The 27,325-nt window shown below is 37.2% G+C and overlaps 1 protein-coding gene across 1 annotated transcript; it reads right to left on the minus strand.

The window, feature by feature from the left end:
- Positions 1 to 282: 282 nt before the first annotated feature.
- PLRG1 (pleiotropic regulator 1) lies at positions 283 to 26,301 on the minus strand. The gene is made up of 15 exons (XM_072621309.1): positions 26,135 to 26,301; positions 21,348 to 21,454; positions 16,505 to 16,647; positions 15,749 to 15,802; positions 12,420 to 12,513; positions 10,501 to 10,591; positions 7,753 to 7,854; positions 6,747 to 6,839; positions 5,808 to 5,957; positions 5,595 to 5,696; positions 5,183 to 5,285; positions 4,075 to 4,183; positions 2,005 to 2,144; positions 1,092 to 1,285; positions 283 to 495 (listed from the first exon to the last, which is right to left on the minus strand). The coding sequence occupies exons 1-15, from the start codon at positions 26,141 to 26,143 to the stop codon at positions 436 to 438; spliced, it is 1,551 nt and encodes a 516-aa protein (XP_072477410.1). The 5' UTR covers positions 26,144 to 26,301; the 3' UTR covers positions 283 to 435.
- Between the last annotated feature and the right edge of the window lie 1,024 nt (positions 26,302 to 27,325).

The following is a 27,325-nucleotide window of genomic DNA, read 5'->3' on the forward strand; positions in this document are numbered from 1 at the left end:
TCAAATTTAAATGGGAAAAAAAAAATCAACAAAAGGGCTGTAGATTTCAAATAAAACAACCACATTTTCTTGCCCTTGAAAAATATCTTAAACAACCTTTATAAAAAACCTAGTAATTTGTTCTGTGAATTAAAAATGGGTCTTTCAGTAAGAAGCTGACAGTATTATAAGAACATAAATGTTCAATGAACCACCTGTACATTTGCCCTTTTAGTGAACCATGTATGTGTAACATCTGCATCTTAGTTTCCTAAGACCAAATAAAAAAAAAGAACCAAAGCCTAAGAAAAAAGAGAGTTTATTGTAAAATGTGACGAAGCAGTAATGACTTCGGCTGAATTTCTGCTTTATAGTCCTATATAGGGCACAATGTGACTGAATGCATTTATAAAAGCCAAAATAAAACAATGGCCCAATTATGTACATGTTGCCACTTCAAAATCTTTTTCTCTTGATAATTTCTGGTTTCCAGCTGACTGGATGAGTTTCTTCCGTCTGAAAAATTAAAAAATATTTTTAAAAATTAGACTGAAATTTGACTATGGAAATAATATAATAAAGATTCAATTTGCTGACTAAAGTATAGTCTTTGTTTCAACTAAACCATTTTGCATTTCAAGTTTGTCTTTTAACTTTAAATGGAACTACTGTTGTTTTTAAAAGATAAACTGAAGATGTCTGATTTGGGTCCCAATTTTACCAATTATTTATTATACGCCTATGGTGCATAGAACTATGCAAGAGGCTAGAGGAGAATCAAATGTAAGGTACTATTAAGTTTTCAAAAGGACATTATATCCTATGATAGCCCCGATCACTTCAGTTCAAAGATAACACTGTTAATTTCTGGTAGTAGCCAATCTGTTTACATGAAGAATTTGCCAAGATTTTGAACCAATAACCAGTTAGGAAAATGACCAAATAATCAGTTGAAATGCAATCAGTACCAGAAAAATTTAAACAGAAACTATTGAAAATGGTCATTTTTATGCTATGAGCACTTTTTCATTTTGTTATTACCAAAATTTTAAAACTGGAAAACATATAGATATTTTTGTGACTAAAGCATAAACAATCATTTAAAAACATACCGCTGAATCATCTTCTCTGTATACTTTAATGGTTTTATCAGCTTCTGCAGTCAGTAATCGACTTTCAGACTGGTCAAATGCACATGCAAATATTCCTGATTCGCTGTCCAAAGATCCAGGCTGCACAGCTGCATGTACTCTTTGGAAATTATATCCAGTTCTCCAATCCCAGAGATGCATAGTGCCGTTATCCGCTTGAAGCCAAGGAGAGGAGAGATGTTTAAGTACAAATTATGCTGATGCCTTTAGGCAGTTACACAAAGAGAAAAGCACCTGTCAGAAAATATTACCCTCTTTACCTCATTTTACTCGTGCCCAGCTCAGAACTCCTCAAATCATTCTCAATGGACATGGACCAACTTATCATCTTGTTCCATAATATTTATTCTAGTATCCTGGATCTCAAAACCTTCTAGCTCTCTACAGAGTTAACATCTTAGAACTAACCCACTGAAATGTGCCTGCTGGTGAAAGAGCTGACCAATCCATTTTCACTGTTAAGTATGTGTAAAATTTTCTTAAAAGGCTACACTATTAGACACACTTGATCAGGCATTAAAGAAATTCTTCATAGTATTTAAACTAGAGCATATTATATATATATGGGTCTATAAATTGTAAAAATGGCTGTGCATATGGGCCCTGGAGACCATGTAGGGGGCCTAGTATCTGAGACCTGTCTCCTTATGTCAAACAAGGCTTATCAAAGAAAGGGTCGCTTGTTGATCAATTTTTTTGGCTATAGCAACTCACGAAACTACTGAGATGTGCCACGAAATCACAAATCTTTTGAAGCACTAAGGCATTTACTTTGTAATAACTCGCTAAAATAATAAATGATTTCATAACCATGATGAGAGCCTCTTTAAAAGCTTACAGATAACAGCAAATATAAAGAAAGATCTTGTTTTACCTCCAGACACCAGCACCCCATCTGAATTCACAGCGAGTGTATTAATTATAGCGTTATGGCCAGAAAGGTTTTGAATGAAGTTTCCATCAGGGAATTTCCACTGTTTAATATTATCTGGAGAACCAGATGCAAATGTGTAACTGAAAAAGATTAAGGCAAGTAAGAAAAAGAGAAAATACAAGTCTATGAAGTCACACACCATATCTGATTTAGTCTGTCAGGTTACAGATCTATAGTTGCCATAGCTACATTCCTTTATTCATGAAGTACACTTTTCTTCATAGAACAAATGAATCAAATTCTCAAGACACTGAAATTATACTTAAAGTAAATGTGACAATTTACATCATAAATTAATTTTTAGTCCTGCAAGCTTAGTTTTTCTTCCCAACTACTCAGAACTGAAGAAACCCCATATCACACCAGAGCAATAGGTAAGTTATCTTTGTACAACTGGCAGAGGAGTTTTCAGGTCTGTTTGGTTTCTTTTTTTTGGAGAGTGGGGAGTTGGGGGAGAGAAAAATGTCAGAGGCTCTGAAACTAAGGGCATCTTTGGTGAAAATACTGCTAGCTGTGATTTCTGTGCGTTTCCTCTTCAAGAAGTTTTATTTTTATCTTCAAAGGCCATTTTCAGTGTTTCCACTACTATTGTTTCCTCATGCTTATTTTCTCTGCCTTTAGGTCATGAGGCTGTCAAAGACAGTTTTCAGTGTTGAATACAGTGTCACACTGGCAAGGACAACCCTAATAAACTGTGATTTAAAAAAAATAGTATAAAAATGAACAAATAAAATATAGCAATAAAAATATATTTTTGGCTACAAAACCTTCAGAAGTCAAATCTCTGTGGCATTCAATGACCAAAGAACTGAAAGTAGTCTTAATTTAGGGCATTAACAATCAACTTTAGAAAGTAAAAATCTGCCCAACAAGCAGTCAATGCTTTCTGAAGTGGTAATTTAAGAAGTCTGAAAGAAAAAATAGCTAAAAACAAAAATAAGTCATAAAGTCTTTCATTCCACAAATGGCTGATACAAGTTCTTTCCATAGAGCAGCTTTTAAAGAGAAGAGGGTACTGGATGCCTGAAAGGTGGGAGCAGGAAAAAGATATAGAGATGGCAGAGGGGGATGAGTGAGGAAGAGAAATATCACTTATTTAACAATTTTGCTTAGGGCCAGCCCAGGTAACAATCTCACCACTTACTGTAATCACAATAAACTGACATTGCCAATGAATACCAATTCCCTTCGCTGACAATCAACAATGCCATAGCCTTTAAATTTTATGCATATGAACATAGTTCAACAGTCAACTGTAGGATCCTAAGACAGCACAAACAACAGCAGTATAATTTTCTTTATTCTTTCCTATAACTGACTGGGTCCAATCTTGAAGGTAAAGAAATTGTTTAAACTTCTAAGAAAAATTATTTCTGAATTTCTTTTAAGTTATCCATAAATAGTAGTAGTTTGAAAATATGTTCAGAGAATTATTCTGCTTTACTTAAAAACCTAACTTTGAGTTGACTAGCTCTGGATTTTCTTCCCCTCCCTCCCAATGAAGTGTGACAGCTACACTGATGATTCAAAACAGTTGCTAATTTCACAAAACATTACTTAATAAAAAATTAAATTTATTCTACAACTGTCCTTACAGTTTTACAGAACTTACACATACAAGAATTTCTTAATTCTGGTAATCATAAGGACTGCCCTAGATTTTCTTTTAGTTTATAATGTTTCTATGTACATCAGCTTCTGTCAAAATAAAGATCACTAATTCTCAATTAAGGGCACAGCATTAAAATGAACACTGTGCAATTAACTTCTTTTATGACATGTAGAACTTAATTGCAAAAGGCTTTATAATTCATTTAGAATGTATATATTTCTTTACTACAGAAGGGATAAAGAACAAAAACTGAAAATGAAAGACTTCAGTCTACAGTATTAAAAATGATAGCAAATGAAAAGTCTAGGGTGAATGCTGAGAGCATACTCCTGTGGACCTTGTAATGTATAGAATCTTTGTGAAAAAGAAACAGATTTCACACAGATGGATAAACTTACTGTCTTGGATGTAAAACCACTGCTCTTACTGATTTTTTGTGATTTGTCAGCGTGACACGTGTTTTTCCTGCCACTAAGTCCCATAGTCGTATGGTGGTATCGTGGCTTCCTATAATTAAAAAGAATTACAGAAGTTACACATATGAACTGTAAATACTATCACATCAAGGGTCACAGACACATACATGCAAGAGAACCTAAATACAGACTTACTGAGCATGAATGTAAGAGGAACTTCCCTACTGATCTGAGCAGTGACTTTAGCCCAGCATGATCTATATCCCTTTTTCAAACACTGAATTCTTAAATATGTATATGTATTAATATGTATTAATAATATGTCTTAAATATGTATTATTATTATTACATATTACTGATGAGAGGTGGAACAAAATGCTACTGGTCCAAAAAGGAGCTTAGGAATCTAACTTGATAGAACACAAGAAAAAGCACGTTGGAATTGTTTTGTAACACAGTAACAACTACTAAGAGTCACAAAATGTAATTTCTTCCATGAAGGATATGATTTATACATATTCCTAATAGAAACATGAAATCTGCCTTGTCATTTACATCTTTCACTTATGCAGGGAAACACAAAAGTATGCAAATTAGAAATGATGTAAATTTGGTTATTTCTTAAGAACATGAAGATGAATAAAAAAATTTGGCCATGTTCTCAAAAAATAATGATGACATAAACAAAGGCATCAGAAAAGAGAAAGAAACTAACTGCTTCTCTATCTACCATACATCAGTAATCTAGACCTTTTTAGCCTGATTTGAAACACAAATAATATCAACACTTGACAAAAGATAGAAACCTATCACACTTTTGGTTTTGGTTTTAAAAAGGGAACCATTACTAAGCATGTTTCCAAAAATCAATTCCTCACAATAATAGGAAGAGGAATTTATTCATCTTAGTTTCCATTATCATCTCATTTTAAGTTTGACAACAACCTGAAATGCATAACAGTAATGTTGATAACCAGTCACGAAAAAATTACAAATCAGGATTCATCGTTAAAAGAAAATGTTTCACTAACACAGAGATAACCATTTAAAATGTAACAAAGGTTGTCAGTTTAGGAAACATCTACCAGACCTGTAATGATCTGTGGTTCTGCAGCTTGACATTTTACTGTAGCCACTGCATTTGTATGCCCTGCCAACGTGTGCACGCTGGCTTTTGTCCTCACATCCCATATCTATGAAGGTAGAAAAGTGGTTAAAACACAGAATAAAGAGATTTCTACTTTGCAGTTCTTTTATTGGGTGAATTATATTGAAGAAGCCTGAGATTATTTATCATATACTATGGACACAGGTATGTTGGAACAAGATATCATAGAGAATTTTGCAAATGTGAAAAGGAAAATCTAGTAAAAAAAATGCTCTTCCAAACAATTTCAAATAATCAGGACAATAGCTTTCTAATATTCTACTGGCCAAGTAACTTTCACATAGTACTACGTATAACCTATTTGAAGATAAACAAATAACACTGTTCTACTTACACGTGCAGTTGAATCTCTACTACAAGTCACAAGCACATCAATTGTTGGGTGCAAATCCAAACCATACACTGCACTTAGATGTCCATGATAATGTCTGATAACCTAAATAAACAAACAAAAAAAACCACTGTATCGTATCACAATATTTAAAGGAGTCCTTTAGCAAAACTGTGAAGATGCAAACATTCTTTAAGATCTCAAGCTGAAATTTACCTTATTGTATTCAAGATCCCAGCACTTCACCTGTTTATCTTCTCCACAGGAGAAGAGGTATGGACTTCTTGCACTTACTATCACGCCTCGTACAGTACTGATATGTCCGGTCAACGAAAGTTTTAATTTGCCACTGGCCAGGTCCCAGATCTACATTCAAAGTGGGGAACAATTAAAAAATTAATATTCAGAAGGTCATAAGAGTTGTCACCCAAATCTTATGAATATATCATTCTAGAACCCTAACAAAGCAACTGTAACAGCAAATAAACATTTTATGTACTTTTTAAGACAAAGATTAAATCTCAAGGTAATTAAATACTTAGCATCAGATTAATGACTCCAGAAGCAAAACAAACAAAACCCACTAATGCTCAAGGAACTGTTAATATAATAAAATGATATGTTAAGATAACAACCAAGAGTAAAAAAAAGTACCCTGGCTCATAAAACTAGCACCATGAATGTCAACTGTCCAACCACTATAAATGTCCCACTTCCACTAATACACACACACCCACATACACATTCTTATGGCTTCTTGCCTCACCAAGTTACAAATAGAAAAGAAAGAATGAAATGGTGTTCCAATAATCCCCCTTACCAAGCAATTTATGCTAATCCTCTGTAGTAACAAAATAAAATCAAACCCAGAGCACTGATTAAGACCAAGACCAGCCAGGATGAAAAGAACATCACTGCAAATTAGAGAAGACCAAGTATTTACTGTATAGATAGATTACTGGTCAAATTCTAGTATTTCTTCATATACACTCATATAGATTGGTAGGCATTCTATACTGTGGCAGAGAACAAAACTCTCTCCATACATGAATATAGTAAGTTGGAAGGAACCTGTTTTAGCATATACAGTTTAATTTAGTCAAACACAAGGAAATACCAAAGTTAAAAAGGTTCGGGTTTTTAATCGTAGTTTACCTTTATAGTCCTATCAGCAGAACCGGTAACAAACCACTGATTCCCAGGTTCTACTGCAATACATCGGACCCAGCCTAAATGTCCACTGATGACCTTTAAAAACAAAATAAAAGTATGCTTAATTGAGACAAAATTCTATGTTTTTTCAACTTTACTCAGTCTAATGATTTTCCATAATGAGTGCTTCCAGAATGTATATAATTATCTGAACATTTGCCTTATTTTCAACCTTATGAATTTATTAACAAATAACTGACAATGCATCAAAGTCTTTAAATCTCCATAGTTTATAACTACAATTTACTAACCCATCTGTAGAGAATTTTTAATAAAATAAAACTTTTACTTTAAAGAAAAGTAAAAGAAAGTTATTAAAAATCAAACAACTTTTCCACAGTTGTTTTTTTTTTCTTAAATAAATTAAAGAAAGTTTTCCCTCTAGGCTTTATTCACAAGTAGTAAATAAGCATTTATCAGAAAACTTGCAATTAAAAGGTCTATAGAAAAATGTTTCAATGGTTAAACTGAAAGTCACAGAGGCTCCTTAAAAGTTACACTCTATTAAGCAATATGTGGATTTTAAGACATTTACTGTATCAAGAAAGCCTCCTGCTGTGACCATCTATTGAATAAGAGAAACTGCGGCTGCTGCTGCTGTTTTCCAGTCATTTCAGCTGTATCTCACTCTGTGACCCCCATGTGGAATATTCTCGCACAGATACTGGAGTAGTTTGCCATTTCTTATCCAGCTGAATTTACAGATGAGGAAACTGAGGTTAACAGGGTTAGGTGACTGGAGCAGGGTTCCATAGCCATTAAGTGTCTCTGACTCCAGGCCCAGCACTTTCTACCACACCACCCAGCTGTAGTAAGAGAATTTAAGCTAATTCTTAATGATTAACTAGCAATATAAAGAAAAACTGTCACTTCACAAAATCACTAGTAAAAGATAGTTAAAGAAAATTATGTATTGCTTAAATAGGATAATAAAAGCTTTTAAACTCACTCTATACAGTTTCCATGGTGGATGCCACTGTGGTTTGGGCATTGTAGGTGCCTTTTTGGCCATCATTGCAGCATTCTTGGTGCCACCAGTTTCCATCATAGCCTGGATGTTGAACACAAGATTTATACTGTTATCACTTCATATTTCAGGTTTCACATTACCTTTGTTATGGGTGATCACAGGAGCAGTGAACTGAGGGGCAGGAAACCTGGGATCTATTCTGCCCCCTTCGTCCCACTCAGTGTCTCCTCCCTATATAACCCTTGGTGAATTATTTCCCCTCTCTGAACCTTAATTTCCTCATTTGTGGTTTGGATTAGATGATCTACAGTCCTTTCTAATTTTAACACTCCATGAAATGAAAAATGAGATGGGATGATTTTCAAAAGGCACTTTTAAATAAGTGAATCGAGTTCCCAGACAACTTCCTGGTAAAAAGTAGCAGATCAAACCTTAAAATTTAAATCAGGTTTTCTGTGCAAACAGAACAACAATCAGCAGCGTTAATAACACAGCAGAATGTTATTAAGACATTGTACTTAATGAAACCATATGATAAAAAGCTATTTTTCCAACCATCTATAAAATTCTAATGCAATACTAAAAATTAATTTCAATTTTGCTATTCCAGATTGTATTTTTAAAGTTAATAATTGAAACTGTCTGAACCTTTAATAAACCAAGCAAACCTAAAGATCAAATTTTGAAAACTAAAATACAACTGAAACCGATATTTCCAGAAACTTGGATTCATACAAAAATCATACTGACATACTATAAAGATAACTGAGTATGTAACATAAAGGTTACCATCTAACTTCTTTAATCATCTAATTCAAAATTTAAATGCATGCCTTTCAAATGGGAGCATGAGATATTAATATTTGAAAGTCATATTCTCAGAAGGAAGAAGCAGAAGATTAAGCAGAAAAGTCTGGGAATTTCCTATGATAAGGAAGGAGTCACAATGTTATGGGCCTAATCTATGGTAGCTGAATTCCTTGTCATTGGAAAAAAAATAGATTATGATAAATAAATCAAACTCACTCTTGATGAAGGAAGATGTCAGCTAAGAGAACATAATCTAATCTGTGGATATACACACACTCATACAACCCACCAATGTATTTTTAAAAAATCTGTTTCATGGGTTGCCAGGCCCAAGAAATTCAAATAAGAGCTAACAGCTTGCTAATGATATGCCTCTCTATACTTAGCCAGGTTAATCTTTATATGCAGAAAAAATTCTATGGTCTAAACCAGGGGTGGGGAACCTGTGACCATGAGGGTGCCCTAGGTCCTCAGCAGCAGTCCTTTGACTGAATCCAAACTTGAAAGTCAGCCACACTTGAGGACCTGGAGAGCCATATGTGGCCTTGAGGCCGCAGGTTCCCCCCACTGGTCTAAAAACTATCTATGACATATACATACACAGTGTATAAGTATACAAATACCAAAAATGTGTATAAGATAATAGCTGTAATGCAAATGAATAGATAACAATGCTAATATAACTTAAACATTTTATGTAGGAGATTTTTCTATGAAGATTATGGTTTGAACACACCAAAATGACTATCAAATTTTTCTCCCCCCTTTCCATAACAATTAACATACTTTTAAAGGCGCTTGATAAAAACAGAGGGAGCACAGAGTAGTGGATAAAGAGCCAATTTTGGGAAGACTTGGGCTCAGGTCATGCCTTTGCAACTTGATGGCTGGGTGACCCTGGGAAAATCATTTCCCGTCTCGCTGTCCCCAGCCAAATCTTTAAGCATATAAATTACAGAACAGCCTCCTATCTACATGAGTAAAGGGAGTTTTGGAATTGGGAAATCCTAACATGCATATTTTCACCTGATAATTATAAATTTTTTAAAAATTCAAGTCCACAAAAACAGGAATTTGAATAGTGGGTTATGCTGCAGCTAATTCAAACTGGCATTTACTGTGACATTAACCAAAAGGAATTTTTTAAGATCACAGATTTCAAGCTGAAGTTCACTTACCTAAGGCTTTACTCAAGGTCACTCAGGTACATTCAAACCTAGATCCTTCAGAATCTAAATCCAGTATTTTTTCCACTATATAATCTTCCATTCTACTTTTCTATTTCTTAGTTATTATAAATAAGATTTGGAATCAAAGAGAAATAAAACAGCAAGCACCAGAAGACTACTGTTGTTACAGTAACAACATTACAGTTAAAAAAAGATACTTACATAGCTAACCACCTCTCATTTTACATATAAATTAACTAGGATGGGGAGGGGGGAAAGTTTAATACAGTAACATGAGAGACAAACTGTTTAATTCCATGCCATACTATAACTCAACACTAGACATACATTTTAGGAAGGACCTGAAGAAAGTGGCACATGCCCTAACTAGGATACCAAAAGGACTAAAGATAATGTTGTATCAAGACAATTATGGATTGATCTGAAGGACTGTCTAAAGGGCAGAATGAAGAGTAATGAATGCAAGTACAGAGACAGAGATTTTGGTTGGAGATAAGAGAAAACCTCACAACAGGAAGAACTATCCAAAAGCAAAATGGGCCACCTCAGAAAATACCAGATTTCCACCCACTATTTCTCATTCCTCAAGGAGAGACTAAAAGACTATTTGTCTAGAGATGTTGTAGAGAGGATTCCTAGTCAGGAACTGGTGAAGTTCCAACAAACTCTGAAATTCTGTTAGTCTGTAAATGACCTATCCAGGAGACTTTGCATTAGGAAAACTTACCATAGCTAACCCAGGTGGCTGTGAACGTTCAGGAAGTCCAGCATGTCGGTAAATATCACCTACGCCAGCTGAAGTACGGTTTGCATCTATCCTAAAGAGAAATACCATTTTAAATATTAAGTTTACTTGATTTCTAAATAAATATGTCATTTAAAAATATTACGGGAAGTATGCCATTATTGTTACTTCTTTTCCCGAGAAAGAAGATCATAGAATTTAAGGCTGGAATAAACTTAAGAAGTGTTCTATCTAACCCTGTCATTTCACAAATTAGGAAAACTGAAGCTTAGAGAAGTTAAACAGCTTATCTGAGGATTACACAGGTAGTAAGGAGGTAGAACTGGGACTTGAAGCTAGAAATCCAAATTCCAAGTTCAGCCCTCTGTCCAATGTAATATGCTGACACACTCTTAACAAGACTAACAGATTCTTGGCAGGTAGATTATTAAACAAAATAAATGATCAGCTATAACAGCTTTAAAAAAACAACTTCCCAGACAATGTATAAAACAAACTTTTTTTCTAAGCTCAGGTCATTATCAACAAACCTAGTTTTTCAATTTTCATCAACACAATCCCTCAACGTTGTTTACTAATAATATTTATTATCTTGCTGAGTCCTAGAGGTATCTTACTTTACCCTTAAATGCATCAATATAGTCAGAAATCCAGAAACTTTTTTTTAAACCAAAATTTCTATTACCTAAGAAATTTCCAAAATTAGAAGGAAGAGGACACTTAGCTTCGGTTTATATTTTCTAATCAGTCTAAGAAGACAATTTCCAACATAATTCAGTATCTTATTTCAGTGCTGTGATCAGTCATAAAAATCTAAATCTAAAAAAACAAAATCTAATATGGTAAATGACTGTTACATTAGCTACCATTTTTGTTTATTCCACTTTTCCCCTATATGAGCATAGAGGGATGAACACTGACTATCTTAGAATAGAACAAATGGGATAACAAAAAACTTTCAGATTAAAACATTACTACCATGAAGATTTTATGGATCTCAGTTCCAAAATACATATAATCAAGTACAAAAACATAATAAAGTTCTGAATAACTAAAGGAGGTGAAAATACTAAACAACAGGGGAGGCAGATGGTGTTATTTTGGAATACTTCATAAGGACATGACTCTTATACTACCCTAAGCAGGGACAATCCTTTTATAATTCAGTAGGTAAGTTTATCTTCAAAAGTGACAGTGGCTAAAAAAAAAAATTCATTACCCTATGGCATCTGTGGTGATGAATGATTCCAGACATGGTTTAGCTGGGATTTGAGAAATAGATATGGTCCATCACCATCAGAAAAATACCTTTTTTATTATTATTAATTTTATTTATTTTCAGTGTTCTACAATCATTACCATATAACTTGGATTTTTTTCCCTCCCTCCCCAAGATGGCATACAATTTTATATATGTTATACACATACATTCCTATTAAATACATTTTCACTACAGCCATGCTGTGTAGAAGAATTAAAATGAATGGGGGAAATCATATTAACAAACCAAAACCTAACACAGACACACAAAATCGATCTGCTACATTCTGCGACTGAATTCCATAGTTCTTTCTCTGGATGTGGAAGGCATTTTGCCTTAAAAGACCATGGGGAACTTTTTTAAGTCCTTGGATTGCAATGAAGTTCCAAGTCTACCAGAAAAAACTCTCGTACACTGTGGTCGTTGCTGTGCACAGAGTTCTCCTGGTTCTGCTACTTTCACTCAGTATCAGTTAAGTCTTTCCAGGCCTCTCTGAAGTCCTCCTGTTCATCATTTCTTATAGTGCAACAGTAGAAGAATACATTTTTAAAAGAGATGAATATGTGAACAATGGGGCACTATAAAATTCCTAACATTGATATTGTAGTTACAAAGAGTAAAACGTATACTCTCTTCATACCTGGATTGTGAAGGAGGTAGAGCCACAGCTAATGACTGTGCAGCAGATTCACTTGGCATTCTTTGAATCTTAGTATCTGCGGTCAATGCCACACCTTTAGTAGGAAAAGTTTAGCGTTTATTACAATAGAGCTTATAAAATCTAGAAAATTTTAAAACAAAAATAAAAAATCTTAAGATAAATTTTTTTCCCTGAGTGTAGATTTTAGGCTATACATAATGATGAAAAAAAAGAAATGAAGACATAAACAACAGTGCATCTTTTGAAAACTTCTATACAAAGCAAGTACAAAGCAAGCTTTAGAGTAACTCATAAGAAAGATGCTAATTTCTCCTTTCCAACACTATTTATATAATCCATGACCAAGGGCCCTATCAAGGTACGTAATCAATCTCTTGGTAACTTCCTCATTTCTCAAAGGTTTAACATTTCTTTGTGACAATTTCTAGGTCTATTGTACATCTCCAAGCGAATGACAAGAGAATGACAGGCTTTTCAAACTCAACATGCCTACAGCAAAACCTTTTCCTCAAAATCTGCCCTCTACCCTTCTTAAATTTCTTATTTCTGTGAAGGAGATTCAGACTGGATCTCACAGATTCACAGATTCCAATCATTAAGGGCTTCAAGCTCAGCATTATCTGACTCACCTCACATTTTCAATTAGTTGTTAATACTAAGTCTTGTCAACATCTTTCAAATCTGTCCTCCTCACTCTAGTTCAGGCTCTCACTTCTTTAAAGTCAGACTGTTTCAATAGCCTCCAAATTGGTCTTCCTTTACCCAGACTCTCTCCTCTTGATCTTTCACACAGCTAACAAAGTGAGAACTGATATTCTGACCACATCACTTCACTGCTTAAGAAACTCCTTGTCTCTGGGATAAAACAAGAACTCGTTTGGCTTTTAAATCTTTTGACAACTTGGCACATTATTCTCTTTTGTGTACTTTACGTTCTAGTGAGACAGATCTGCTTGTCCTTTTCCACGTACAGATCAGTCTGTTCCCTTTACACCTGCAGCATTAACCCTCTTCACCTCCACTATGCAGAATCCCTACCTTTTGTCAAAACTCAGGTCAAGTGCCACAGTGCCACCTTCTACAGCAAGCCTATCTTGATTCCCTAAGTATCTCAGAAACTATTTTGTATCTATCAGGCATCTAATTTTGTATCTAATTTTCTGAATGTTATTTCCCCCCAACAGAAGAGAAGATTCTTTGGAGCAGAGACCAGATTATCTTTTTGTCTTTGTATCCCCAGCACCTAGCACATAGTAGGTACTGATAAATGAATGAAGCAAAAAGATTCAAATATGTTCTTCACATAAGCCTATTACCTAAGAAACCACTTTTATTATGAGAAAATTTATGAGCATCAATATGTGCCATAACACCTAAACACAAAAAAGTTTTAGTTTTACCTCTCCATGTTCTAAATTCTAACCACTAACAAGCCATTAAAAATTTAATAATTCTTTTTTCCCAACCACCAGGGTACTTCCTGGTGCCTCTTCAAAATATAATTTTCTAATTCATTCATCCAATTCAAACACTATGTGAGAAAGAGACTAAACATACAAGACATAATTCTTGCTATATATAAGCAGACATTCTCTTTGGAGAGAAAATATGTACAAAAATTTTCCATTACTGTTAAGTAATTATTACTGTTAAGTAATAATCAAAAGTATATGATTAAGCAATAAAATAAATGAGAAAAACAAAGGCCAAATGAACCCAGAAAACTGGAAAATCAATATGACTGTGAACAGCTGTAGGGAAACCCAGAGATTATATAGGATTTATGATCTTCCGAAGCAGACATGAAAGGGACCTGAGCTCTACTAGCACCACATTCATTTTACAGCTGAGGAAAGAGATTCAAGTAAATTAAATGATTTGACTAACTTCACACAATGTGGCAAAGTCAAGGTCTGAATCCAATTCTTTCTAATACAGTGCTATGGACCTTACAAGATGGGCAGGATTTAGGTAGAAGGGGAAATAGTACAAGCAAAAGCTTGAAAGTGACTCAACAGAGTGGAGCAGAAGGGTAACAGTGGAGAGCAATGGAAGATTGGACTGGGTAAAGAGCCCAAGACTAGGTGAAAGCAGTCTTCTGAATGTCAGCCTCAGAAGGGTGAAAAGTTTCTCCAAACTATAGAACCCTATTGCTCTGCAAAGTAAGAACAGCCGCTTTTGAGAAAATCCTGGTACTACCATTACTATCCTCTACAATATTAAATATGAAATTATGTGTCAATATGAAAACTGGTTTAACTTCTTATTTTCTGCCACCAACACCAATGCCCCTGTCTAGGAGCCAGGGTATTTCCCCTCTCTCATTCCAGCACATCAACCAACATTTCAGAGACAGCCTGTGTAGGAAGTCACAGACCTTTCCTTTCCCCAAATCAACCAACCACAGCCCAGTTACCACCAGGTACATGCCACCCATTATAAGCTGGATGAACCCCCAACCTCCATCTTCCTACAGTGGAGGTAATCTATTTTCCTTTTGGTTAAGAACTATCTACCCTGCCACTGGTCACCAAGGTCTGTAGGACCTTGATATCTACTCTTATGTTTTCCCTACCAGAACCTAAGGTAACTGGGCTTTTCTATTTGCACGAACTGAACATGAATCCTTCCTTACATGCTGACTCCTGCAACTGGAATGTGAACTCCTTGAGAGCAGACAACATCTCAATTTTCTACTTGTATCCCCAATACTTAGCATAGTGCTTTGCACAAAATAAGGGCTTAATAAGAGCTTTTCCATTCCAGTCTGCCTCTTTATACTTCCATACTTGACCCTACCTCTCTTGCAAAACTGATACTTACATATTTCAGTTCTTTCAATTACAAGTATCCAATGGCCAAACTGATTTGGAAAATGTAGCTGTACTGATACTGACCCAATCAAGCAAACAGCTATATGAAAATGACATACGTCAATGAATCTGTGTTCTCACTGATAGCAGTACTCACAAAACGATGTAGACCACAATCCATTCATGGTAACAATTGTATGCAACTCTTGTCCACACCCAGATGTTATTAAAATAGGGATGAAATGATATTAGATGTGTGGTTTCACTGGTACAGGTAACTCCCAGAAGAGCAAACCCCCTTTACCAAAGCTAATCAGCACCTTTTCTTTGACTTATAGTTTTAGAGAGTTACCTAGAGCAACTAAGGGGCAAAGGGACTTTCTCTGGGACACAGAACCTGCATGTGGTAGGTGTGAAAATTGAACACAGGTCTTCTTGGAACCACTGGAAGTTTTCTATCCCAAATAACATATAAATATTTAATAGTTAACTCACCAGGTCCTGGCGGATATGGATGTGTACCAGTTACTAAATATTCAAGTTCTTGTCCTAAAAGGAAAAAGTATTTGTCATTAAACAAAATTAATATCAATACATCTTTAGTGCATCTTCAAGAGACTGGGTTTCCATTTTCAGTTTGCTGCTTATTAATCAACATACTCTGCCCCAGCAGGAAAGGATACTGGCAATTTTTCCATATTTGGGGGGAACGAGGAGGACAATAACTACATGTCATAGTGTCATGTTCTGCTGCTTATATGCACATTTGTTATACAAAACTGGAGACTTGCAAAAATGCTGCTCAAAGGGACAACACATTAGTTCCTTTACCAAGCAATGAAAAGCTCTCATGGCATCTCAGTGTTCTTGTCCTTATCAGGACACCCCTGAAGTGATCACATACTGGTAGACTTACATTATTGTTTCCATCTGCAGCCAGGTTGGCTTCCTCAATGTCTACAAGCACTTTCCTATCCTGCTTTGAGAAGTCATCTTTTTATCTTACTGGCACCATCACTTACCCTGGAGATAGCAGTGAGTTTCTGACAAAGAATTCTACTCTACCTTCTCTGTGGGAAACAAGGTTTCCACTCTTTTGCAGGTAAATCTGTTGAGTGCTACTTATCTCTAATGGCTATATTCAGGAAGAGACTAACCAGACTAAGTTTCATATTTATTTTTTATTGACAGGCTTCATTAAAACAACTCTCACAAAACAGTCTAAAATTTTTTTATAAATAACACACTAACCTTGATTGGCAGGATATTGTTTATGCCCATATGCATCCACTGCACTCTGAGCACCTTTCTCTCTAAGATTTTCTTTCAAAATAGGCATGTGCAACACAGGACCATACTCTGTATGAAGTTTGACAGCCATCTTTAACTTGTGACTATTAAAAGAAAACATATATGACACTAATTTTCAGTTATTTTATCAAAAATATTCAATAACTCAGTTTCCCTTTATCAACTACCTTGTGACATCTTATCTTGATGTTATTTGACCAAGTTGTTAAATATAAATGAAACAGATTTGCAATCTTTGTATCCTTTACTTATTCTGCTTTTTTCATATACATGTCCAGGTTCCTCTACTAAACTCCTATTGTGACGTTCCATCAGTGTGAAAAGGTGACTCTAGGTCTCCTATGACTATGAGAGTACAGCGTAAGTCCTGGAAGGTCTAACTAAGCTGATATGTGACTAACTGTACATTTGCAATCTAAGAACCAGTTTTTCAAAGTTGAGACAAGGGCATCATCAGGGTGCAGGGTTATGTTTTCGATAAAAAAAACTCAGGAAGACTATCTAAGCAACAGAGAGATTGCAATCTGCTTCTCTGAAGATTGGATAGTTATTCCAATAAAATTATAAATTCTTGAAATACTGCAGTATTTTTGGTTTATTAATATATTCCATAGACTTTAAGGAGGGCTCCCTGGAAATTCATCTCACCACTTCACTCCCAGCTGCTTTTCTAGACTTCATGACCTCCAGAAACTCATCACTCTGCAAGATGAAATCAAATCGGAAATTCTCACCTTCTCAAATCATCTCCGTCTCCAACTATAGGACATCGCCATGCCCAAGTCGGGAAACTTCCCCCACCCCACCCCCAAACCTGCTGGCACATAGTAGGAGTAGGTGCTTAACAACATTTACTGACTGACTTTTTAATAGCTTTATGATTTATATATACTATATTACATTTGGGACATAAATATCCAATTAAATATATTATATATCAAATATGCTATATTCTTGATCATTTATGACCAGTTATGAGAAAGTAAGGTACATACTACGTTTTTATTAATTAATGACTTTTTAAATAGTTTATCAGTTATGCCTATTACATACTTTCCCCTCAATTATGACTAAGTTAAACTAGTTATCTACTTCTTAACATTTATAATTTACTCTTCTCAACAATTTTAAGATGATCCTAGAAGCAATAAATTTTTAAAAAGTCAAAAATTTTTCCAATTCTATACCACATATTTATTTCTACTCATAATTCATTAAAAATAAGGTATATCACTCTTTCCTTTCACTGCTAAGCTTCTACAAAGAGTTGAATACATATGTCATATCACTTTCTCACCATCCACTCATTCCTTAATCACCTGAGCTTTGGCTTCTATCTCTATTACCCTACTAAAACTAGTGTCTCTAAGATCAAGACCTCTTAATTCCTAATCCAATGTCTTCTTCATAGTCCTGGCATGATACATACAGCTGATGCCTCCTCCCCTTTTTACAGTCACCGCACTAATTGTTTCTCTTTCACCCAAGAACCCTGAGGGTCTCCTCCCAGTTTTATTTTTTTATTCTTATTTTTTTATTAAAGGGGCCATCCCTTGAGCAACTACTTAAAGAAGCTTATTCATTGAATGGGTGTGTCTCACTCAAAGTAAGAATGTTATAAGACCTTAGCCTGAAAGGGCCAGGGTCTCACACTGCATCCTGGGCCATCTCCAGTCATCCTGATGAATATCAGGCCACTGGATCCAGGTGGCTCAGGAGAAGAAAGTGAGGTTAGTGACCTTGCACAGCCCTCCCTCACTCAAATCAAAGTCAACTGCAAGTCATGTCATTATCTTGATGTCATGGTCCTCTTCAAGAAGGAAGGACAAACACAACAACTCTACTTCAGGTCTTCATCATTTTTTGCTTAAACTATTTTAATAGCCTTCTCACTGTTCTCCCTAACTCGAATCTCTCTCCTTTCTAATTCATTCATTCACAGCGACCACAGATTCCATCAAACTGCACTCTCTTAATTTAACTGTTTCTCCTAATTCTCATTTCCTGGTTCATTTTCCTCCTTCAAGTCTCTAAATGTAGATATTTGCCCAATCGTAGTTCTATTCTTGAGACCCGTTTCCCTTTTCCCTCTGATACTCACCTATTCTCTTGGCTTAAAGTACTGCATCTATGCATGTCCTAACACTAGAAATCTAGTCCTAGTCTCTCTGCAGTTTTAGTTGTACTGCTCCAAATGTCTACAGGATATGTCCTTCTGGATTTCCTACTGGCACCTCAAACTTATCATGTCCAAAGCTTTAGTCATTATCTTTTCTCTAAATCCACTCCTTGATCCAAACTTCCTTATTTCTTTTCACAACATCTCCATTTTCCCAGTCCCCATGCCTGTCACCCACAATTAGTCACTGATTCTTCCCTCTTCCAAACCACATCCAATTAGTTGCCAACTCCTGTTGATTCTACCTTTACAATCTGTCTCTGTCTCTCTGTCTGTCACTGTCTCTCTTTCTCTCTCTCCAATACTACTGTAATCACCTTAGTTTAGACCTTCATCACTCCCTGCCCAGTCTACTGTCAGAGCCTAAGTGACCTGGTGTCTACTTTAACTCTTATTTCACATACTTCTATTAATGATTAAATATGACCATGTCACCTTTTTGCTTATAAAACCTTAAGTGATTCCCTACTGTACTTTATCCGTAATCTAGTCCAAATCTGCCTGTCCACTGCTTATACCATTTATACCACTCTTTCATGCTCTCCATTCCAAATTAGACCATTACCTATTGCTATTCCCTGAATCTCTCTCACTTCCAAGCATACACAGAGATAATTCCTCCAGTAAGTCCTGTGCCGATGAATTAGGAAAAAAAGAGACAAAAAATGGAAAGAATAACCAGCCTATTACAACAGGTCTGGAATATACTTTTATCATGTCAAACTGCTGAAATGTTTCTTTTGTATCTATAAAAGCACTAACATATATACACACCATCTGCAATTTAACAATACTAAAAAGAAACTAAAGATAAGTATACATCTTCAGATGATCTTGAAAAGGGGCATAAAGCAAATGTATTTTTGTTTCAGGGCTCTCAATTCATTTGGTCCTACACTACTAAATGCTCAATGTTTTAAATAATATTTTTATTGTTTATTCTGCACGTTTACTTGGTTACTTGGGTCTGTTAATGGTCATTAAGTTTAAGATTATTTTTTTTTTAAGTTTCTCTCCTTTCAAGGCCCATCTCCCACATGAAGCCTTCATTAATTCCTTTTCTCATCCATTCAACCCAGTGAAAAATGATCTTTAATCCTCAAATTTTCTAACAGCACTTTTTCTTAGAGACAACTAGGTGGTTTTATGGACAAAGCGCTGTATTTGGAAGACTTATGTTGAAATCCTGCCTCAGAAAGAATTATTAGCTGTGTGACCCTAAGCAAGTCACTTAACTGCGCTGCATGTTCTCTTTCTCTCTCTACCCCCCGCTATTCTGAATTTCCTCATCTGTAAAAAATAGACCAAACTCATAGGGTTACTGTGCAGCTCAAATGAGATAATAAATAACATATATAAAGTGGTCCAAAAACCTTAGTCATATAAAGAATGATAATTATTCTTATAATATTATCTTTTACCATTTTCATTTTCTTATATACTACTTGTTTGTATACCCATTTCTTCCTATTAGAATGTAAATTCTGTAATGTAATGCCATATGTAATCTTTTTCGTACCCCTAGAACAGCTTCTTACTGACTTTTAAGTGCTTAATAAATGCTTGTTGATGTGACTTTATTCATATAGCTACAAAATCCTTTATAAGTGCACAAGTAAGCAAAAGTAAATGTAAAAAGTTGCTACCTGACTTAAAGATGAACAGATATCTTCTAAGCTAAAAAATTTTTAAAGTTCAATACATTTCCATAAATCTAAAAAAAAATTATAAATATCAAAATCATACAGTAAACTTTGCTGTTATTAAACTATCAAATGAGGAGGGAAATGAGAACATTCTGAAGTCTGATTTTTAGGGAAAAAGAACTATTTAATTTTGAACTACAATACTTATTACAAATAATGCATAAATGAATTCAAGAGAATTGCAGGGAGTTTTTTTAAAAGAAGAAAAAAAACAAAAGCAGAGAAAGAGAATTCAGAATGAATAATGTGGGACCAAAAAGGGAGGCCAGATAGATTAATGGGAAAAAACCCGATTCTTTCCAAAAGTCTGATATTAACCAAGAATACAAGATAAGGTGAAGTGCATCAGAGAAGCAGAATTATCAAAGCAACAGGAAGCTGAAAGGAAATGTATAAAATATCATAAAACAAAAAAGTCAGGTTGAATTCATGAGATTCTTAGAATTTATGATATGATACAACAACGTATTCTTTCTATAATGCTATAAGGAAGATCAAGTATGAGAGCAGCTTAAGTTTTTCCATATAAAACCTAGTCTTTTTACTGATATCCAATAAATCTCAATATACTTAGTCAAGTGATACTGTCCCCTTTCAATAAGAAAAAGAATGAACTCACCAATAATGAGATTCCATTAATTCTCCTTGGATCTTGGTCAGACCCCCACCCGACCTTGCAAGGGTCACTCTCAGCCCCATTCACAACCTACTGTTTTGAAGGGCATATAAACTGTGAGCTCCTCCACCATGATTGTCTTTGGTTTAAGAGAGACCGCCAAATGACCATTCCTTTATTAATAACTTTCTAGTCTTATTAATAAAATGATCAAATTACCCAAAAAAAAAAGAAATGGTTTGAGTTTAAATACTGTGCTAACAGAATGAAAGTTACAGTTACCTCTCCTCATCTAACTGTACGGGCTTTGCATTATCAGCCACAAACATGTCATGGGTCCTCTTCAGTGATCTGAACACAAGTGTGTGCACAGAATGTTTCTGTACCTCCTAAAAAGAAAAAAAATTTCATGTTATATACCAATAGGAAAAGCTAAAATGGAAAGAGTGAAATATGAATTTTCAAAATATCAAAGTGGAAAATTAAATCAATCTTCAGAAAGGAAGAATAATTCCTCCCAACCTAGCAATCTAACACTGGATTCAGGTTTACTTCTAACTTCAGATTTAACTCTGCAAATTGCTTTGTTTTAGAAAATGGAACGGTCTCTAGGACGTACCCCTAATCTGTCTTAACTGGCCTACCCACTATATTTCTGGTTGCATAGAAGTGAATTAAATGTAAATTATAATCATGCTTGTCTGTTTCATATTTATATAGTTTGTCACCATTCCAGTTGGTCTAAAAAAAGTCCTTAATAAGGCCAACATCATGGGCTCCATTCCCTCATACACCAAAACTTCCCAGCTTCAAACTCTCTTATAATCACTCTTATCCAAACCAGCTGTTGTAAAAATGTATGGCATCTATCACAAGAAGGTGCAGCAAATGTAAAGGCATGGATCAATATAAGTACAGATATATATCATCATCATTAGAAAAACAATAAAGCACACAGAGCAGTAATAGGATGTAAGTATGATGCAGAGTTCATCTATTTACACAGAAGTATCATTACTGTTTCAGTGATCTACCTTCCTGTAAAGTTCAAGTTACTGCTTTCTTTGGCAAAGGAACCAAATAAACTTTAAAAACAAAACAGCATATGAGTAATATTTGCACATGCCAAACAAAAAGGTTGACTCTTTCGGTTTGTTTTTGTAAAACACTGGACTACAATAACACTTCAATTATTTACTATCTAGAAGGCAGCTGAGAACTTGAAAGGTAAAAAAAAAAAAACTCCTGAGTAACTGAAACAGATGTCATAATCAATGCACAAAAATGTCACACATTTTACTCAAGGAAGAACCATCCCTTATACACATGCCCCTCGGAGGCCCCTCACTCAGAGCTCATGTACAACAAAATACAAATTCTTAACTAGTCTCATCTGTTTTCCTAGCTCTCTGAAGACAGAAAACTACAAAAAAGGCAAGGAGAGAAGAGACTAGAGAGCATACTGAGAGCAACAAGAAGTTAACAGCTGGACAATGAGGGAAAAGCATCCTTTTGGAAGGCAGTTTGGAGCAAGGCAAAGTTCAATGAATTTGAAGGGAGAAGACCAGAACTCGGTTTGGACTTATTTTGTAACTAGACTCTGAGGTCTAATACAGTTCTAAACCTATGATCCAATGAATGCACAGAAAAATTTAAAAGCAGAAACATGAACTAAGAGAGCAGAACTGTCTGGAGCCACTTTGGAGCTACTCCTACATAATTCAATAGGTCCTGCTGCAGTATAATATAATAACTGATTTTCATAATTATCTCAAGTCAGCAAGAAAAAAGTTAAATTCTGTTGGTGGCATAATAAAGTTTCAGTTTAAAAAATAAGGGTAATGTGCAATATATTTTTGAAAGATTTACATCCAAAATGCTTAAAGTGCAAAAAATATATTAATGTTTAAAAGGATAAATGTCCATTATCTGGAAAATAGCTATGTCAGGGGAAAAATAAACACAACAGCCTTACTGTCTAAATTAGTTACTTGAAAGCATATTCAATACTTGGCATTTATTTTTTAATAATACTTTATTTCCCCCAATTACATATAGAAACATTCGTTGTTTTTGTTGTTTTGTGTTGAAGTTGAGTTCCAAATTCTATCTCTTCTTCCTCCCTGAGATAATAAGCAATCAAATACAAGTTTTACATGTAATGCTTGGCATTTATCAAAAGGCATTTAACACAGAATAAAAGGATACTGTGGCATAGTGTTATAATGTTGCTTCAGTTATACAGCTTCATATAGTCTGATTAAAGTCTTATCAATTGAACATATAAAGTGTAATATTTATTTCTCTACCAAAATCCAAACTGGAGATAGGCTAAGGAAATGAGAAAAATGCATCAATAGGGTGAAAAAGGATTTTCTAAGCTGCCTGTAATAAGCAGGAATTAGCATCAGAGAGGAAGCTAAGTGTTAGAATGGAAAGTCAGTAATTCCTGAATTCCAATCCTACCTCAAATTCTTTAATACCTGGGTGAGGTTGGGGGTTTCCTCAGTTTCCTCACTGCTAAAATGAGTATAAACACATGCATCTGCCTTACAGGGTTATTGTGATAATGTAAAAAGTTTTGCAAACATTAAAGAGCCATCTATGTAAATGCTAAGTTTTATTTGAGGCACTAATATTCTAAAAGCAAAAAGCAACAATGGAAAACTACACTGAACAAAGTTAACCTGCTTATTGTGTTCGTCCTTCGTTGCCGAACAAGACAATGCCATCAGAGAAATGATAACATGACTGTCACTTGACTTTGTTTTGAGTGAGGGAGGGCTGGGCGGGTCACCAGCCTCACTTCTCCTCCAGAGCCATCTGAATCCAGGGACCAGGTATTCATCAGGATGACTGGAGATGACTCAGGATGCACTGGGAGACCTTGGCCCCTTTAGGTCAAGGTCTATGCAGGTACCCACTTAGGGTGAGGCAACGCCCATTCATTGAACAGGCCATTTAAGAAGACAAGGCATGGCCCCCTTAACGAGGTCAAGAAAAACAAAGACATCAGGCTGGGTGGGAACCAGTAACAGTTACTATCGATAATCACTGTAAAGCTAGGAGGGTCAAGAGGAGCCCTTAGGCAGGGGCCCATTGCACTCCCAATTTGTGTAGGTTTAGGGTTTTGGGAGAGGATAGGTCAGCACAGAACAGGAGAAAGGGAAGGGAATGGAAGGCAAAGGAAAGGAAGGAAAGGGACCAGTAAAACCCAAGACCACCGGGCATCTTTTGGCCATCCAAATTTACAGTCCTTTGGAAAGAAGAAAGGGGAGGGGGAGGCAGAGAGGAGAGGAGGAGCTGAGTTACCCATTCAGCCAGCTGCATCTACTCACAGGACTGTGTTTGTCTTTTGTGGCCGAAGAAGACCATGCCACCAGAGAAATGATGACATGACTGACTTTGTTTTGAGTGAGGGAGGGCTGTGTAGGTCACCAGCCTGGCTTCTCCAGAGCCATCTGGTCACTGGATTAGCCTGCTTATACAAATGGACCCAAGTCCTAATCCATGTCATATTCACCAGTGTTCTGCTAAGAGTAGCCTCTGAACAGTGTTCTGAATTGTTCACATCACTGTTTCCTTTCCATACCACTGATGTAGCCTTTAGGTTAAAGCAATTTCCTTCACATGGGGTTAATGCAGGCGTTTAACGTCCTTTAAACTGAACTGGTATAGCTCTGCTTACAATCTCTGAAGCTAATTAGTTTTCTTAGAATTTACATCTGATTGCAAATTAGCTTCACAAATACTGTAAAACGTCTAAATTTTGTCTCAGTCTAACTTTAGGGGAAATAGCAAATTCCTTGAAAATTTATTGTTCCTTTACGAAAATACAGTCTTGGCAGTTAATAACAAATAGCATCCCAACTGTCAGGTGTATTTACAAAAATACAGACTTTGTAGTCAATGACAAGTGTCAAAGACAAAATGAGAAGGCAATCATTTTAAACTGCAAAGCTCATGCGGAAGTAACGACTGATAATGGAACAACTCCAAGAAATGGCAGAAAAGTGTTACTGATAGAACCGAACCCCAAATTTCTAACAAGTAACTTGCAACTGTGAATTTTCCTCTTGCATTTAAATACTGTAAACCATATTACATTTACTGCGCTGTTACAGATTATCATTTATCACATGCAGTGAGGAAAGGTTTTACCTGATGAAACTGTAGACAGAGATTTAATCTTTAAAAATTCAATTTTAACGGGGCTTACAATAACAAATTCTAAATATCACAGAGTGTGGAGAGCTCCGTGAGATGCGGCTCGTAAGTTTAAAGCGTATGAACACGATGAAGTGTACGATGAAAGTTTCACCCGACACCACACGGTGCCAGAACCGACCCCACTTGGCAGATGTGACGTAAGCCATCACACTCTCCAGGCCACTTCACGAGGTTCCGTTCCAAGCCCGCCCGGCCCCACACCCGCACATTCACTAGCAGCTGCTTAAGGCGCAGCCCAAAAAACGGGGTATCGAGAAGGAACGGTGATCTGGCGGGGGGCTCTGCACTGCGGTCCCAACCACGGCCCTGCTCCATAGGGGTTCTCCTGGCTCCAGCCCCCTTCCCAGCCGCCTCCCCAATGCCCCTCTCATGCCCACGCAGCAGGCGCCAGGAAGGCCCCCACAGGACGGGGCGGGGGAGGTCTGCACTGCTTCACGCTGAAGGCATAACGCAGCGATGCCATGGCATTTCGGTGGCACCACCACGGCGGACGCCACTCACCATGCCCACCGGCAGGCGGGCCAAGGGGCAGAGCGGGAGGAGGAAGGGGGGGGGGGTTGGAGGCGGGAGGCCGGGAAGGCGCTGCTGGGGTCGCTGCCCGGCCGAGAAGCAGCCCCGCGGGCTCGGGCCCGGAGCTCGGGGGTCTCGCGGGGCCGCGCACGCCCACTCCTCCACTCGCGCGGGGGGCGGGGCCGGGGCCGGGTCGCGGCCTCCTCTCGCTTTCATCAAACCGCCGCTCCCGCAGAGCCCGAGCCAGCCCCGGCGGCGGACAAACGGCCGGCCGCAGCCTCGCGCGCCCAGAGGCCGGCGGCTCGCCCTCACGCGCACCCGTCACTCACCTCCACCATGACGCCGACCACGTCGCCCGCCCCGCGAACGGAGAAAGGAGAAACCGAAATCCAGACAGAGCTCCCGCCGCCACCGCGACGCGGCTGCTTCCGGAGTCCGGAGGCGCCGGCGCCGGATGTGACGCAAGGGGGCGCATGCCCATTGGATGGTAGCTGTTGCGCCTGCGCGGGCTCGAAAAGGACGATGGGGTTTAGCTTCCAGAACTGTCTCCGTCCCACCGTTGGAGGAAGCCGCAACCTTGGTGGTGGCTGTACCGGATGAGCTCTGCTTTTTCCGTAGAGCCAATAGCGTGTCCTGGATAGACCGCTTGGCTTGCGGGCGGGAAATCCTAGCCCCGAATTCTGTTTCTCTCCGAGCCTCAGTTTCCTAATCTGTAAAATGAGGGGTTGGCTCCCTTTCACCTCCACGTGTCTGATCCTCAGGACTTACTGCCCTGTGGGCATGGGCAGGGCACTTAGCCTGGTTTCCCCACTTGTGTGATGGCTGTCATGTTCCTTCATAGCTAGACCTTCATCTTAGCCTGAGACAAGGAAGGGAGGAGATGGCGTTTGTCTCAGTCTGGCCCTTTGTGCAGGGCAGATGAACTGTGTCGTGGGGTAGCCCCGGAGCCGCAGGCGGGGACCCCCGGGCCTGGAGCCACAGGTGGAGGACCCCCGGCCTGGAGCCGCAGGCGGGGGACCCCCGGGCCTGGAGCTGCAGGAGGGGGATACCTGGTTCCCCCCAGTGCCGCAGGGGAAGAGACCTTTTTCTCCTTCTGTGCCTGAGTTTCTTTTTTTTTCCTTAAAATTTGGGGATTGGACTAAATGATTTCTAACAGGATTGCAAATCCCTAGGCTTGAGAAAGTTAGGACCCTGTGTTATATGAGAAATTAAAGGGGAGATAGGACAAGGCAGCCGGATCCAGGCCCCAGCTCTTCTCCTTATTTCCTGATGTTGACCTGAAAACTTGGTTATAGTAAAGGCAACAGGCTAAATGCAAGCATTTTATGATTTAATTTATTCATTGATCAATTCCCTATTAAAGACAATGGTAACACAATGCATTATGGAGCCAGAAATGTTCTGACTACCGAATTAAGCAGCCTTACATCTGCTTTAGGACAAAGAAGTGTTCTGCTTTCTTCAGATTTATGGTCTCCATAAGTGATTCACTAGACCATTAGAAAGGAATTTCTTAATTG

The sequence above is a fragment of the Notamacropus eugenii genome, chromosome 6, assembly GCF_028372415.1.
Source record: "Notamacropus eugenii isolate mMacEug1 chromosome 6, mMacEug1.pri_v2, whole genome shotgun sequence".
NCBI classification, from domain to species: domain Eukaryota; kingdom Metazoa; phylum Chordata; class Mammalia; order Diprotodontia; family Macropodidae; genus Notamacropus; species Notamacropus eugenii.